General features: G+C 43.5%; 1 protein-coding gene across 3 annotated transcripts in view; it reads right to left on the bottom strand.

Annotated features, from left to right (window-relative positions):
* The window catches only part of AK9 (adenylate kinase 9), a 1,784,103-nt gene that overhangs the window by 625,065 nt on the left and 1,144,824 nt on the right, over positions 1-14,214 (bottom strand). For all 3 annotated transcript variants that reach the window (XM_069606660.1, XM_069606662.1, XM_069606661.1), the window contains one exon: positions 3,687-3,906. In XM_069606660.1, coding sequence (XP_069462761.1) covers positions 3,687-3,906 — 220 coding nt within the window. The remainder of the gene's footprint in view (positions 1-3,686; positions 3,907-14,214) is intronic.

The raw sequence follows: 14,214 nt of genomic DNA, 5'->3' as shown, positions 1-14,214 counted from the left end.
TAATCAGCAACTTTCGTGCATGTGCGTCTATAACGTAAAAATTGCCCAAGTGGCAAATTATCATGTAGGGCACGTGGATGGTAACTCCCGTAGCTCAGTAATGCATTACGGTCAGTGGATTTCTTGTACATTTTTGATATCAGACCACCATCTTCTGCCACCACATGAAGATCCAAAAAGTGTGTTTCTGTTTTGCTGAAGTCCAAAGTGAACTTTAGAAAAGGATTTTGATTGTTAAGCCATTGGTGGAATTCATGTAGTGTCACCTCATTGCCCTCAAAGATGATAAAAATATCATTGATATATCTCTGCCACACTTTGATGTTATTCAAAAAGGGATTTGTGGCGGAGTAGACATGTTCTTTCTCGAGGTGGTCCACGTAGAGATTTGCCAGGCTGGGGGCAAAAGTGGCCCCCATTGCCGTCCCGGAAATTTGTTGGTAAAACTGCTTGTTGCATAAGAAAAAATTCTTAGTCAATGCTATTTCCGTCAGGGCCGTGATGAATTCAACCTGGCCCCTGCCAAGATCGGCTTTGCATAGAAGATGTCGTCTTACCATCTCAGTGGTCTCAAATTGGGGTATGCTCGTATAGAGTGACTCCACATCCATGGTTACAAGCCACTGCTCGATGTTATTGAAGGGAAGATTGTCAATTAGAACAAGCATCGCTGTTGAGTCCTTGACATACGAGGTCATCTTAGGTATGTTATCCCGCAGGAACCTATCCACATATTGTGATAGGGGTTCCAAGATTGATAATATCCCTGACACAATGGGTCTCCCAGGAATTGGGAAGACCCCCTTATGTACCTTAGGAAGTGCGTAAAACGCCGAGATTCTTGGATTTGGCTGTGTAAGGAAGGCGGCTTCATTGTTGGTAACCAGTTCTTCTACTAATGCTTCTTCCACCAATGGCGCAATTAGATTGCGAATTGCTTGCGTGGGATCTCCTGATAATTTATGGTAATGTAGATAGGGGTCAGCTTGTAACATAAGGCGTCTATAATAGGACACACAAGTGTGTTTGATTCTTAGCCCTTTAATGATTGGTACCTGTCCTTTGCAGCTTATTGGACCTACATCGGTCCCTTGGCCTCTTGAGATAAACAAAAAACACAGGTGCTGTGGAATGGATATGCGGCATGATAAATCTGGAAAATAATTTCTGAATGGGCCAAAGCTTTTCCTTTCACGATAACAATCCTTATTTGTTTCATTTAAATTTTCGGTTAAAATATCTACTTAAGATTCAGTGTAAATGAAATAAATTCCATATACTAATACTAGCTTAATCCGTTACAAGATCATGGAAGCTCAAGTGAATAAACGTATCTTGCCCTTCTTGTGATGGCTGTTGTAGTGCACGATATGGCTAAGGCTCGTTTTCACTAACGTGGGAGACACTATGTGGATAGAGCGCCCCACCTTGAACTGAGATAGGTAACAGACAACTAAGCCCAGTCCAAAATGGTCGCTGTGTCACATGACATGGCTTCTGTTTTCTATTGGCCGCCGGGACGGTCGGCCTCGCTTTCACTGCTTCTACAATACGCAGACGCTCAGAACAGTGTCTGCCGCGAGGAAACCGCCCATCCCGAAAGAGACGCGATACGGAAGGACTGGGAAAGAACGGAAAAGCAAGTAAGAACATTTAGTATACGCGGAATGTGATATCTGTGTATTGATGCCATAATGACACCAACAAGGGGTGCCCATTTGGAAGTTGAAACGCTACAATAGGCACTGTCTGCAATGATGCTTTACGATCACATGGATAGGAGCTTGACATGGGCCATTAAAGACAAAGACATTGTGGGAAAGCAGCCCATTGAGGAAATGCACTGTAGGTGCTGACCTAGTGAAGGCACACAGCACTGGTCATAGCTAGTGTGAAAAAATGCACTGCGAACTTGGGTAACTGATACGAACTGGGTTTTTCCAGATCTTTCAGGACAACCCCAGGTGCATTACTAACAAGATCGTCATACCACAAGAGGCTCACTTTCTTGAAATGAGACAACTAAAAAAGATGCCAGGTAATTGGAAGATGTCTAAAAAGTGGGGATAGTGCACCCTACTCTGTAGGGCTGTCCTTGTATCATGTTAACAGGAAATACAACATGAGCCCCTTTTTGTTACAGATCAAGTATCAACATAGGTGCCCTTATCTAACTAAATGAAAGTGCAAAAACTCTTGAAACCGAATGTGCCACTCCATTGCACATATAACAGATGGACAGGTATGATCATCAGTACCTGTAATGAAATAATGTCGTACACTCAATGGTGGTGGGGTGCGGTGAAATAGCCCCTTTTTAATGTCACAAATTGAACTTTTTTGGCAAATTGAAAAATGAATTATTCTACATATGAGAAACAGTAATAAATGCCATACACTCTATCCCATAAATGAGAGAGGTCATTTTGACTTTCTCTTATTTTGCCCCATAGAACATGTCGAAACTCCTTTTCTGAGGGGCATGCAGATTGGGTCTAAGACAAAATAATGGGTCCTGAAGAAGATGATATACAAAAGACAATCATTGAAACCGGTCGACCAGAAATATAGATGTCACCTGATTAAGAGTGACACAAGTGGACTTGTGCAGTTTGGAAATATTGAACTGATGTTGTAGACATTGTAATTTGTTTTATGTATGAATCACGTGCTCTCGCACAATCTAATTGTGTATGTACTCCAAAGAAAGAGCTTAGTAGCGGGTGCATTTTCATTTGACGAGAGTGTGTTTTTGATATTTATATTCTTAAAATGTTTTACACATTACACTTGGGCCAACCAGACATACCTCAATGAGGGCAAATAAATTGTCAATTTCTGACGTCCAGTCCCACGTGAACTGTCTGTTTGACTTAAGTGTGCAGCCGGGAAACATGCTTTCCCGTAATTGCAACTTTTTAACTTGTTTGGGCCAGAATAAAAATTTGTGTTGAATGCAATCTCTGTGAAAAATCATATTGTGAAAATCATCTCATCGCATGTAGGAACAGGGTGAGAACTGTACCCCGCTCTTAGTCGGTGCACCAGCACTCTCTAGGGTGAGGAACATCATTAAGGGCTAGGATAGTGTGTCCTTTTCAGGGAGAGTGTTCGGGCTGCATTGATGGCGTAATAAATAAATCAGCTCAAGTGAAGCTTCCTTTTTCTGTTTTGTGTGTTACAGTATATCTGATAACAGAAGGATACTATACCCGTTGTTGGAGGTAATGTGTATCAAAGTAACTCCCTGTGTGTAAGACGATAGTTTAAATGTATAACATTCTTTGTTTGTGAGAAAGTGATTAAAGATCAGTAATATTGACATATGCTCAATTTAGTGAAGATTTCTTTGAAGGACCCTGTCCATTCGGAGTGCATGTGGGTTACCCGTTGGAAAAAAAAGGCTTTCTATATTGTTGTTCGCAAATATATGTCATTTTAGGCCTGGGGACAATACCCATGTGTACCTAAAACTATAGTAAAATTTGTATATAAGACAGCAGGGAGCGTTTACAGGTTACATTGGATAAAGCTGAGCTGTTGCTCCTCCATGCCATTCATTACCTAAACAATGCTAACATACAAACATTTCCCATAAATGTTGTAGATGATCCATTGTACAACTAACAGCAATATGCAATTATTCATACATTGTTTATGCTGAAATAAATAAACCCAAGAATTACCCTAATTTTTTTCTTCATTTCTTTCAACTTCTGCTTGTATTCCTCCTTTTTCCTATATCTCTCCTTCCATTTTGCCAAACGTGGAGGCAGAAGACGGTCCGAGACATCATTTTCTTCAACTTGCAGAAGGACAGCAATGTCAGGGAAGAGGCCATGTTCGCCAACAAACTGGGCTTCTTCCATTGTCCTTGGGAAGTCATCTAGTATGAATCCTGTCGATCTAGCGAGAATTTGCTGTATTTAGTTGTTTCGTATTAACATCATCCAAAGCAACGTATGGTTACGTTTTTTCATTCATGCCATGACTGCCAAAAAGATGCCTATTCCTGAAATACTTGCTTTAACATTTTTGAATAAACCATCAATGGGCCCACAAACCAGTTCCACCAAAATGTGATAACATGTATCTAAAAACCAATGCATCCCCTTACAGAATAATCTATACTAAATATAAACACACTTTAAATTGGTGACCCATCACTCCATAACTAAATAATGACTGTCTGTAATTTTATGTCACACAGTTAAAGTTAGAGTAAAAGCAAATATGAAAATATTCTGAGAACTCAATGCAGTACATGTGCATGTTTCTGCATCTCTGTTCCGACATGAATCCTGCTAGCAGTGGTGCTGGTATGCAGGCATGTTGGGGGCTGGTGTAGGAGGGGCCAAATTAAGTACCAGAGTACTTGAAGAAAAGGAAGGTAGTAGGAGTACTTTCAGACAGTCGGTAAAGGTAGGAACAGCACTGGCAGCATGCTTGAAGAGCAGGAAGGGGGTAGAGCTACCTTTGGACAGGTCTACAGGTCTACAGCCCAATGCGCCAACTGAATTACTTTTTATAGCCACCACCTGCCGCCAGAGCAAGGAACAGTGCGAAGGAGTGAGGCGTTGGATTCAGTGGAGGAGAGGACACAGTGGCAAATGGCATTCCGGTAGGCTAGTAGAAATAAGCCATAGGCTGGTGTAAGGGAGACATGGTATCACAGGTATGACAAAGACACACAAGTTACATGTTTGTTTTAAAACCTTTATTGGATTTGTGGGATTTGGAGAAACTTCTACTGTGCCTTATAGCTGTGACGGGAGTAGTCAGTCTTTGTCAAATCAAAATGGCCTATACTAACAAAACCTAATGCCTGCATTATCTCTCAAAAAGTGTCTAAAGTATGTATGCAAAGGAAAATCAGTGTTATAACATAAAGGATCAAAGTGGCGGAGTCAGCTCTCTTCCCCACTTTGGACAGCACAGAGAAAGGTGGCTCCGTAGACAGGATGACACGCTTGTTCTCAAAATAAAGGCAGTTAAAAATGTGGATCGAGGCCCGCCTGGCCTTCTACATTAAAGTCACTTATTCCAGCGTTCCAAAGGTCCTTTCACAAAAAATTCACATAGGTCTCCCTCAGTCATGTTCGGACCTTGCAATCACAACACTTGTAGGTGTTCCCTTCCCCAAGCTTAACTCACATTTGTTAAGGGTCCCCTTACCCTAACTATCACACTTCCGGTCCTCATTCGGGCTCCCTCAGTCGGGCTCGGACCTTTTACTGATGTCAAAGACTTTCAAATGTGCAAGGCTTTTAACATAGACCTCTATAGGACCACTTCCACTTTCTCTTCAGCTCACACTCTTATGTTATTTGCCCCCGTGTCTCTTGGTCTTGGTAGTTCAGTACCATAAGCACAAAAGTTCAAAGAAATATTTCTCTTCAAGCATTCACCTTTTCTCTTCCCCTTTTGCCGGGGTTAATCTTGACCATTGCGCATTTCAGAGTTCATTCACTTTGCCGCTTTGTAACAAAAACATGTCACATTTTGCAGAGACTTCAAGTGGGTTACTTCCTTTCGCCGGACCACTCCGCTACACTGTATCACTGGCTTCACAGTTATCAGCCACTTAAAAGTTTATCACTGGTTAGCTTTGTTTTGCATCTCATCAGCATGTGCGCAACCTTCAGTTGTGAGATACACTGTTTGCGGCTTCAATCTTTCCTTAACACAAACCAGCCTTTAACTAACTCACCGAATGTGTGCGTTCCTTTCTTGTCTCTGTGGCTTTGATTCACAAGTCAAGGTTAATATCACAGGCTTGGCCTCACCTCCCCAACTCTATCGTTCACCCAGGAGGGTCACTGGCGTCCTTGAAACACAATGCAGGTTTCTTCTTGGCTGCGATTTGGCTTTCTCCGCGTCTCCTTCACATTTTCCTGGAAGCAACGATCTCCTGCAGGGATCTTCAGGGTTTCCCTACCCTTTGCTCTAGTCCCTCGATAGGTCGTCCTGCTCCAGTAGGTTTGTCTTTGCCCCAAAAGTTCTGCTCCTTCTCGTGTTCCACCTTGCTCTGAGTGTGTCTCTATGTTCCGCCTTTTATCCGTATAGGGAGAGCTAATGTGTATCAGATGTATGTGATTAAAGTCAAGTGCCTGACTTTTCCTGACCCGATTAGCAGGACATGCCCAATGAGATATGTAAGTGTTAGCCTTTTTACTCTCAGTCACCCTCTTCCTCGGCCCAGTGTTTGTGTAGGAAGGAGGGGGGGGGAAGGATGGGAGGTTGGAGGATCCTATAAAATTGGATGTAGCATGGGTACGGGAAAGGGGGGGAATACTGTGTCTCACCATCGGTTGCCTCACCCTCACTCCCCAAAGACCCTTCAACCCAGGTGATCCTCCCGGACTGGTCCACCCCCAGGGTCTGGATCCAAAGGCGATGGCCGTGACCTGGCCACCTGAGAGAGAGATCCCCGGGGACTAGTACGTGAGACACCCTTTGGTTTTTCACACTGGTGGCTTTCCCATCTCAAGTAATATTATCCCCTAGTAGGTTGAAATTTTCAATTTTCACCCTGACTGAAGGATGAATTCATGGCTGCAGGAGACTGAACTTGCATCATTTCTACGCCCCGATGCTGTGGAGGACCGCTGTTCCAAAACAAACATCCTCACTCGACAGAGTGTCCAAACAGTAATGTTTCAAAAACGTGTGCAGGGATGACCAAGTTGAAACTGGACCGATGTCCTGCACTGGAACTCCTCTTTGTAAAGCAGAAGAGGTTGCTACTCCTCTGGAAGAGTGAGTCCTTAGTGTTTCATGAGCTTCCTTCGCTGCTATCAAATAGGATTCTGAGATGCAATGTATGATCCATCTATATAAAGTGTGCTTGGTCACTGGCATTCCCAGCTTGTGCCAGTATAGCCGACGAGTTACTGTTCATCCTGTGTAAATTTGGCTATTCCAGAAATAAAAAAACAAGAGCCGTCTTCAGGTCCAGTCTGTGCATCTTTCCTCTTTTAACGATGAGGTGGATGATAGAATGCCAGTAATGCCATTTTTTGTGACAAGTGAAATTCTGATACCACTTTGGGAAGGAAGGAAGGGCATACCCTAATAACTACCTTATTCTTAGTGACTATTGTAAATGGTGGTTTGCAAGATAGGGCTTGCAGTTCACTAACCCTTAGTGCAGAAGTAATAGCCACCATGAATATTGTCTTTCAAGTCAAAAGTCTGAGAAGACAGGAATGCAACGTCTCAAAGGGAGCTCCCATTGTAAATATAAGAACCAGATTTAAATCCCAGGTTGGTACCAAAAAGGGGACTGGTGGAAAGATGTTTGTTAACCCTTTTAGAAACTGCATCACAATAGGGATTTAAAAGTAGGAGCCTTCATCCGGAGTGCATTTAAAGATAGTGCAGCCAAGTACCCTTTCACTGTAGTCACCTGCAAACCCTCCTGAGCTAGGTGAAGCAAAAAAAAGAAAGGACCTCAGACATGTTACATGAGAAAGGATCTAGATCCTTTAACCTGCACCAGCTGCAAAACCTATTCCAACGGCAGATGTAAAGAGCCTACGTTGCTGGCCTTCTGGCTGAAAGCAACAACCCCCTAATATCTTCCAGAGGATAGGATCCTTGAACCTCAGCCTTTCAGAAACCAGGCCTGAAGGTTCAACTTTCTGATTCCTGGATATGGACGGAGACCTCCTTCCTGCGAGAGTAGGCCTACTCACTTGGTAAAACGAATTGGAGGGCAGATGGACATGTCCATGTACCACATTCTCCTAGCCCAATCCAGTACAATTAGGATCATGGTGTTAATCAACCACCTGAGTACTTGGGGAATGACGGGGACTGGCACACAGAGGAGTGGGAAATTCCAATCCACTATGAATATGTCCCCCAGTGTTCCTCTCTGAAGGAATTCCCTAGAGCAGAACAGACTGCATTTTGTGTTAGAACTGGACACAAACAGATCCAATTGAGAGGTACCCCAGAGGGCGAAGATCGCTAGAAGGACATCCTGGGCAAACTCCCACTCATGGGAGATCAAAAACGGCCTGCTCATTGTGTCCACCGTCGTATTTTCCTTCTCGGCTAAATGAACTGCTGACAAGAAGATCACCTTTTACAGAGTCCAAAGCCAGAGCTGCATTGCCTCCTTGCACAGTGGTAGTGACCATACATCACCTCTCTTCTTGAGGTAATGCATGGCCACCATGGTGTCTGTCACTATGAGGACGTACTTTCCCTGGATGGATGGCAGGAACGCCATCAGCACCAGGCTGATCACCCTCAACTCTAACAGGTTTATGTATAGTCTTGTTTCTGTTGGTCTGCCGATTGTCAGGTTGTTCAGTTGTGTGCACCAGCCCTTGAGGGAGGCATCCACGACTACAGTGATCTCCGTCCATGGCTGCCAAAAAGGTTCTCCGGCCATCATGTTCTCTCTGTGGGCCCACCACAGGAGATCCTGTGCTACCCAGCTAAGGACTTGAAGCAGGTCCCTCATCCTCACTGAGAACTGAGACAACTGAGACCTGAGAGCCCAATGGAGTGGCCTAATTCCCAGATGTGCCAGCACCAGGAAGATGCAGGATGACATGAGGCCCAGCAACCTTAAGAATTCGCAGGCCCATAGATATTGGGCAGTCTGAAATGTCATGACCATCTGCGGGATAGCCCTTAACTCAGGATGGAAAGCACTCCACAAGGACGAGTCCAGGATTGCTCTGATGAATTGAAGCACTTGGGAAGGAGTCGCATGAGGCTTCTTAAAGTTGAGGGAGAAGCCCACTCTGTGAAGAAAGTAGCAGGTGCTTTTGAGATGTTCCAGAGCCTGCTCTGATCAGCCAGTCATCTAAGTAAGGGAAGATGTGAATCCACCTCTCCTCAGACTCGCTGCCACTACCGACATCAACTTGATGAAGAACCTTGAGGCAGAGGTGAGCCCAAAAGGAAGCACTCAAAACCAACGGGGAGTACGTTTCATTACACATCTAAGGTACCTTCTGTGTTTTGGATGAATAGGCACATGAAAGTAAGCATCCTGGAGATCGAGTGACACCAACCAGTCCTCGAGCTGAAGGGCCTGGGGGATCTGCAAAAGAGTGATCAACTTGAATGTGTCTTTACTATGGAACTTGTTCAAGCGCCTCAAGTCCAAGATGTGTCGCAGTCTTCTGTCTTACTTGGGTGCCAAGTAGAATACCAACCTTTGTTCAGTTTCACTGTTGGTACCTTCTCTATAGCACCTTTCTCCAGCACAGAGAAAATATCCCCCTGAAGAAGTGGATCTGGAGTTTGCCAATAATGGCTTGGTGGCCAATCTGGAGGTCTCTTTAGGAGGGGAAGGCAGCAGCCCTGGGATACTATTTGAACTACTTATACATCCCAAGTAATGGCGGGTGCAGTTGAGGGTAAAGAAGAAATGGCTGTTTGGCCAGCTTTCCCATCACGTCCTCTAGAAGGACAGTGGAATTTTCTTTGTCCTTGCCTCTGCGTGGTCTGTCCTCTGATATTGTGGTTGACGGAAGATAAGCAACGAAAAGGCTTCTCTTTCCAACCCTGTGAGGGAGCCTGTTGCTGCTTTCATCTGATCGCTGCTCAAAGGGATTTAGCAGCAGCCTTGGAGGCTTGAAGCTTTTCCAAGCTGCCAACCACTTTAGCACCAAACAAATTTGCTCAGTCAAATGGCACATCTAAAAGCCTAGCCTGAACATCAAGCACAAAACCCGATTTTCTTAGCCATGTAAAATGCATAATGACAGTATTGGATCCCATGGACCTACTCACCCAGTCAGCTGTGTCCAAACCCAACTGAAGGGATTGGAATGATGCTTCTTTTCTAGCAGTGATGAGATTGAGAAAACCGTCCCTCATTTCACCTTCAGGTATGTTTTTGGCTGATTCTTATATAATGGTCCAAAGAGTGTAAGAATACTTTGCCAGAGCACAAGAGGCGTGGACTGCCTTCAAGCCATACTTCCCACAGAAAATACCTTTCTTGCTAGAGCATCATTTCTTTTGTGATCTCTATACGGTTGCAGGGTAGGGTATGCAGAAGCCTTTGATGTTGAAATTGATGCCTGAACCACAAGACTTTCTGAAGCTGGATGTTTTGATAGAAACGCCACATATATGGAAGGTTGTATACGAATTGTTCGTTTTACAACTGTTCGAATTACAATTGACCTTTTCACAATTGACCGAATTGTGAATGTCAATTGTAACATATATGTGGGGGGAACCCCCCACAACCCCCCACCCAACGCCAAACCCATATATATATATATATATATACGGTCAATTGTGAAAAGGTCAATTGTGACCCTTTAAATTCGGTCAATTGTTCATTCGAACAATTGTAAACGAAAATAATTTGGGTAATACCATATGGAAGATGGTCTGTATTTACTCACCGGATCCTTGCTGACTGCTGACGCAAACCCTGGCTTTTTCCATAATTGCAGTAATGGATCTATCAGGGCTCCATGAATGGGTAACATGTTTCTTTGAGGGACCTTTGTGTAGCATGTCAGTAAGGTCATATTGGGTTATGCCCTTCAAAATCCAAAACACTAGTTAATCCTGTACATCTTGGGTTGCTTGAAGTCGATTTCAGGGGAGCTGTCAAGTCCACTGGCGTCCCAATGATTAGAGACAAATTTCACCATCCTTTTCACCTCTGAAATTAATTCCTCTGGGAGTTTGATAGTTGACTTCTTCATATATGGATCTAAATGATTGAATAAGTCAGTACGCCATTGAGGCGCGTACATGGATGTCGAACACTATGTCGGGGCTTCTCTTGTCATGGAAGTCTCTTAATGAAGAGGACAAAGCAGCTACAAGTATTGAAGAAGCTCCAGCGGCCAACTGAGTCGACGCAGTGCTGGAAGCTTTTACCAAAGACCTTTGACTCTGTCTCTTAGGCGCACAGGTTGAGGATTTATTGGTATACCTGCCAGTCTTAGGAGACATGGTGGGATCCGGTTTCGGGGTAGATGTCTTTCTCAAGAAAACAATCGACAAGTGTCGCAGAAAGTCAGAGGCGATCGACAGTGTTCCGAGAGCATGCGGAAAAACAGAATGGAAGCAATGGGGCACAGTGCAAGCTTTTTATACCATTATCAACATCACGTGAGGATGGAGAGTGCCAAGGTATGTCAATGCTGAAGTCGCACGGCGCCCCCTGATGTCAGGAATTTGTTTCAGAGATCTGAAAGCAGGCATCGATATATCAAAGATGAGGAATCCGTGGCAGGACACAATCTATTAGAACTACTCTTACAGGTAGGTAGCTCATTATTTTACATCACTGGATGTTTCATAGATATATAGGCTTTGAATAGAGCATAAAGTTATAACAAGGGACAGCTGGAGAGCCTGACATCCCACTAATGACTCCACTGAAGTGTATATTGATGCAGTAATGTTTTGTGAATTTGTTGGGTATGCCTTCAGGTGCAGTTGTGCAAATGCTCTTCTGCGACACCTCAGCATGGAGAGCTGTATAGCAGCTTAGGCATTCGTGGAATATGCGGTCACCGCTCCTTGGCTTGTCCTTCCTGACATAGTATGACAGACATACTCTGAGGATCGTGCACCTGGCAGCTATACAATTTAGAACTTCTGAATACCTGGTACTCGTGCCTCCATTCATATGCCCAGGAGCATCACTTCATTATGTAATTGTCCACCCGACTGACCGGAATATGTAGGAGAGGAAAACTGCAAGGGAGTTGTTAGACAGAGAAAGGTCATTTTTAATTGCTTTTTCGTACAGATGTTCTCCAACCTTTGCAACTTGTTGGGGACAGCATATGCCAGCTGTTTTCAAACAAAGTTTTGTAGTATTTTATAGCCGAAAGAAGTAACCCATCTGGAAGCAATACAGTTTTAAAAACATCTGGTGCTTAATGGTCTCTATCCACAGTCGAGTCCTCCAGAAATCGGCTTTGGGTCAATGGTGTCAGGCAAGCGGTGGTTCTGCACAGGATAGGGAGGTGTTTTCCCCAGGGAGAGTCTGAGGAGGGGCAAGGGGTCTGATGGGAATAATCGCATAGGCTTAATGATACGTTGGTATTTGAAAATGACCTTAGATGTTCATTAACAGAAATGCTTCAGGAAACAATGGCTACCCTGTTCCAATGTGGTGGGGGAGGTCCAGCTAACTTCCATTAGGCAATATCAAACCTTGCTGGGGATTCTATAGCTGCCTTTCATCAAGTCATTGCCTGAGGAGGTTCTTTGCCATCAGCCCTCTTCAGCTTGGGCCTGGTGCGTGCAATCTACTTGTTGAATTTGGTGTTTTGATGTGGAAGACTTTGATGGACATGATCCATGGTTATACAGAAGGGTGCACCATAAATCAGGGCTGCCCATCCATTTGCAGCCTTTGAGAATAAACTTTTTTAATGAACACTTGGGGGATCCTTAGGTGCTCCAGTTCTCTCCTTCATCTCTGCTTTATTCCACTTGTTCATGAAGGAGGCGAAAGCCAAAGAACGCCTCACTAGTCAGACTCTGCTGGTCTCAACCCTTTCAGTGGACCTACTGAGATACTACTCATAACTAGCATCACATGTACGCAGTCTTCCCAACGCATGAATAGTTAAATCTAAGAGACTCTTAGTTAGGAGGTCTTCAGTACCTGGAGTGCAGTTCATACATGCAGTCCTCTATGCATATGAGTGTGAAAGATAGTCTGCTGCCACTGACGAGCATATTGATATCAACCTCTGAGAGACACTACTCTCTTGTATGCCGAGAACTTTCTCCTAAGGCTCCCCACTCACAGATGAGAATAGTGATCAGTGTCTGAGAGACACTACTCCCTTGGGCATCAAGGATTGTCTCCCTGGGAATTATTCCCTCTGCATAAATGTACATGGATAAGGATAACTAGAGAGAAGAAACATCAAGAAAACAAGTGTACAGTCTTCTAGGAACTGCAGAGAAACATGAGACTTCCATAGGAAACGAAAAAGCTATTAAAGAAGAGGCATGAATGCAAGTAGGATTAGTAAAGTAAGGACAGTTAGGGAGGGACAAATTAGTTCCGACACTGCCATGGTGATGAGTCCCAGATGTATTAATGTATTCACTATTCCTTTCCTGCCGGGGTTTTGAATGAATCAGAGTTCATTGTACTGTTGTACAATGGTGCCCACAGATGTCTGTTCGGCCAGCAGGTCCTGCAGAATTATAATAGTTGGGACGTGGGACCCACTTGGCTGCTCCTCAGGCATCAGTGATCGGCTCATGCCTTTGGAAAGCAACAGATGTTGGTTTAGATCTGATGGAATAATCCTGTAGCCTTTTGAAAACAGGTAGAGCATACAAAGTGTCTGATTTAGAAATGCAACACACATTCCATCTGACAATGGTGCCATTGGCGGTTTTAAGTCCAGGTGCACCACCACCATGAGTATCACAGATTTGTCTGACCAGTAAAAGGTCCTCTCCTGTCCACATACAACTTTAAAGTCGTTGCCATATTCAAGTTATGCACAGCCTCTTCTTCTGGTGAACTGTGTGGCCTAGACTGAAAAAGAGTTATGTCAACGTAATGGTTCAAATGGAAATCAGATAGGACTTTAGGTATAAAAGGGGAAACTGTCTTTAAAACAACTAAATCAGCATGAAAAGCATAAAAATGTCCCTCCGAGATGTAGCCGCCAACACATTCACATTTGTAGCCGAAGTAACCAACACTAAAAAAGCACTCAAAGGAGAGAAAAAAATAAGCTTGCAGGAAGTCATAGGCACAAAGGGCTTCTTCATAAGAGAACCTAGAACCTAATTCAAATCCCATTGACAGGGTGTATTTCTTTTTTTGTGTTTCAAAAGATTTTATTGTGAGAAGTTAACATGCATGACACTTGATAATCATTAATGATAAACAAGAAAGAATGTCAAAGCATATACATAATGTATGAACAAGATTATTTAGGACATTTGATATGACTTATATTAATGCCTGGCATGTATAACTAAATGAATCCAATAAGCTTTCAAAATGTTTTAAGAAAGATTGGGAAGTGGGTAATATAACAATAACGAACAAAACACAACTCACATGACAGACAGGACATGACAAAAATACAGGGTATGGAAGGGAGAGAATAAAGGGATATATAGTGATAGCATTAATATTAATTTGCATTAAATAAAAAGTCAAGAAAAAGTTGCCATTTCAACGTATGTTTGCATAGTAGAGCCGAAAGAAGAAGCCATACAATTTTC

This window comes from Ambystoma mexicanum, chromosome 4p, assembly GCF_040938575.1.
Source record: "Ambystoma mexicanum isolate Mex_15411 chromosome 4p, UKY_AmexF1_1, whole genome shotgun sequence".
In the NCBI taxonomy this organism is placed as follows: domain Eukaryota; kingdom Metazoa; phylum Chordata; class Amphibia; order Caudata; family Ambystomatidae; genus Ambystoma; species Ambystoma mexicanum.
This window is presented reverse-complemented; position numbering and strand designations above follow the sequence as displayed.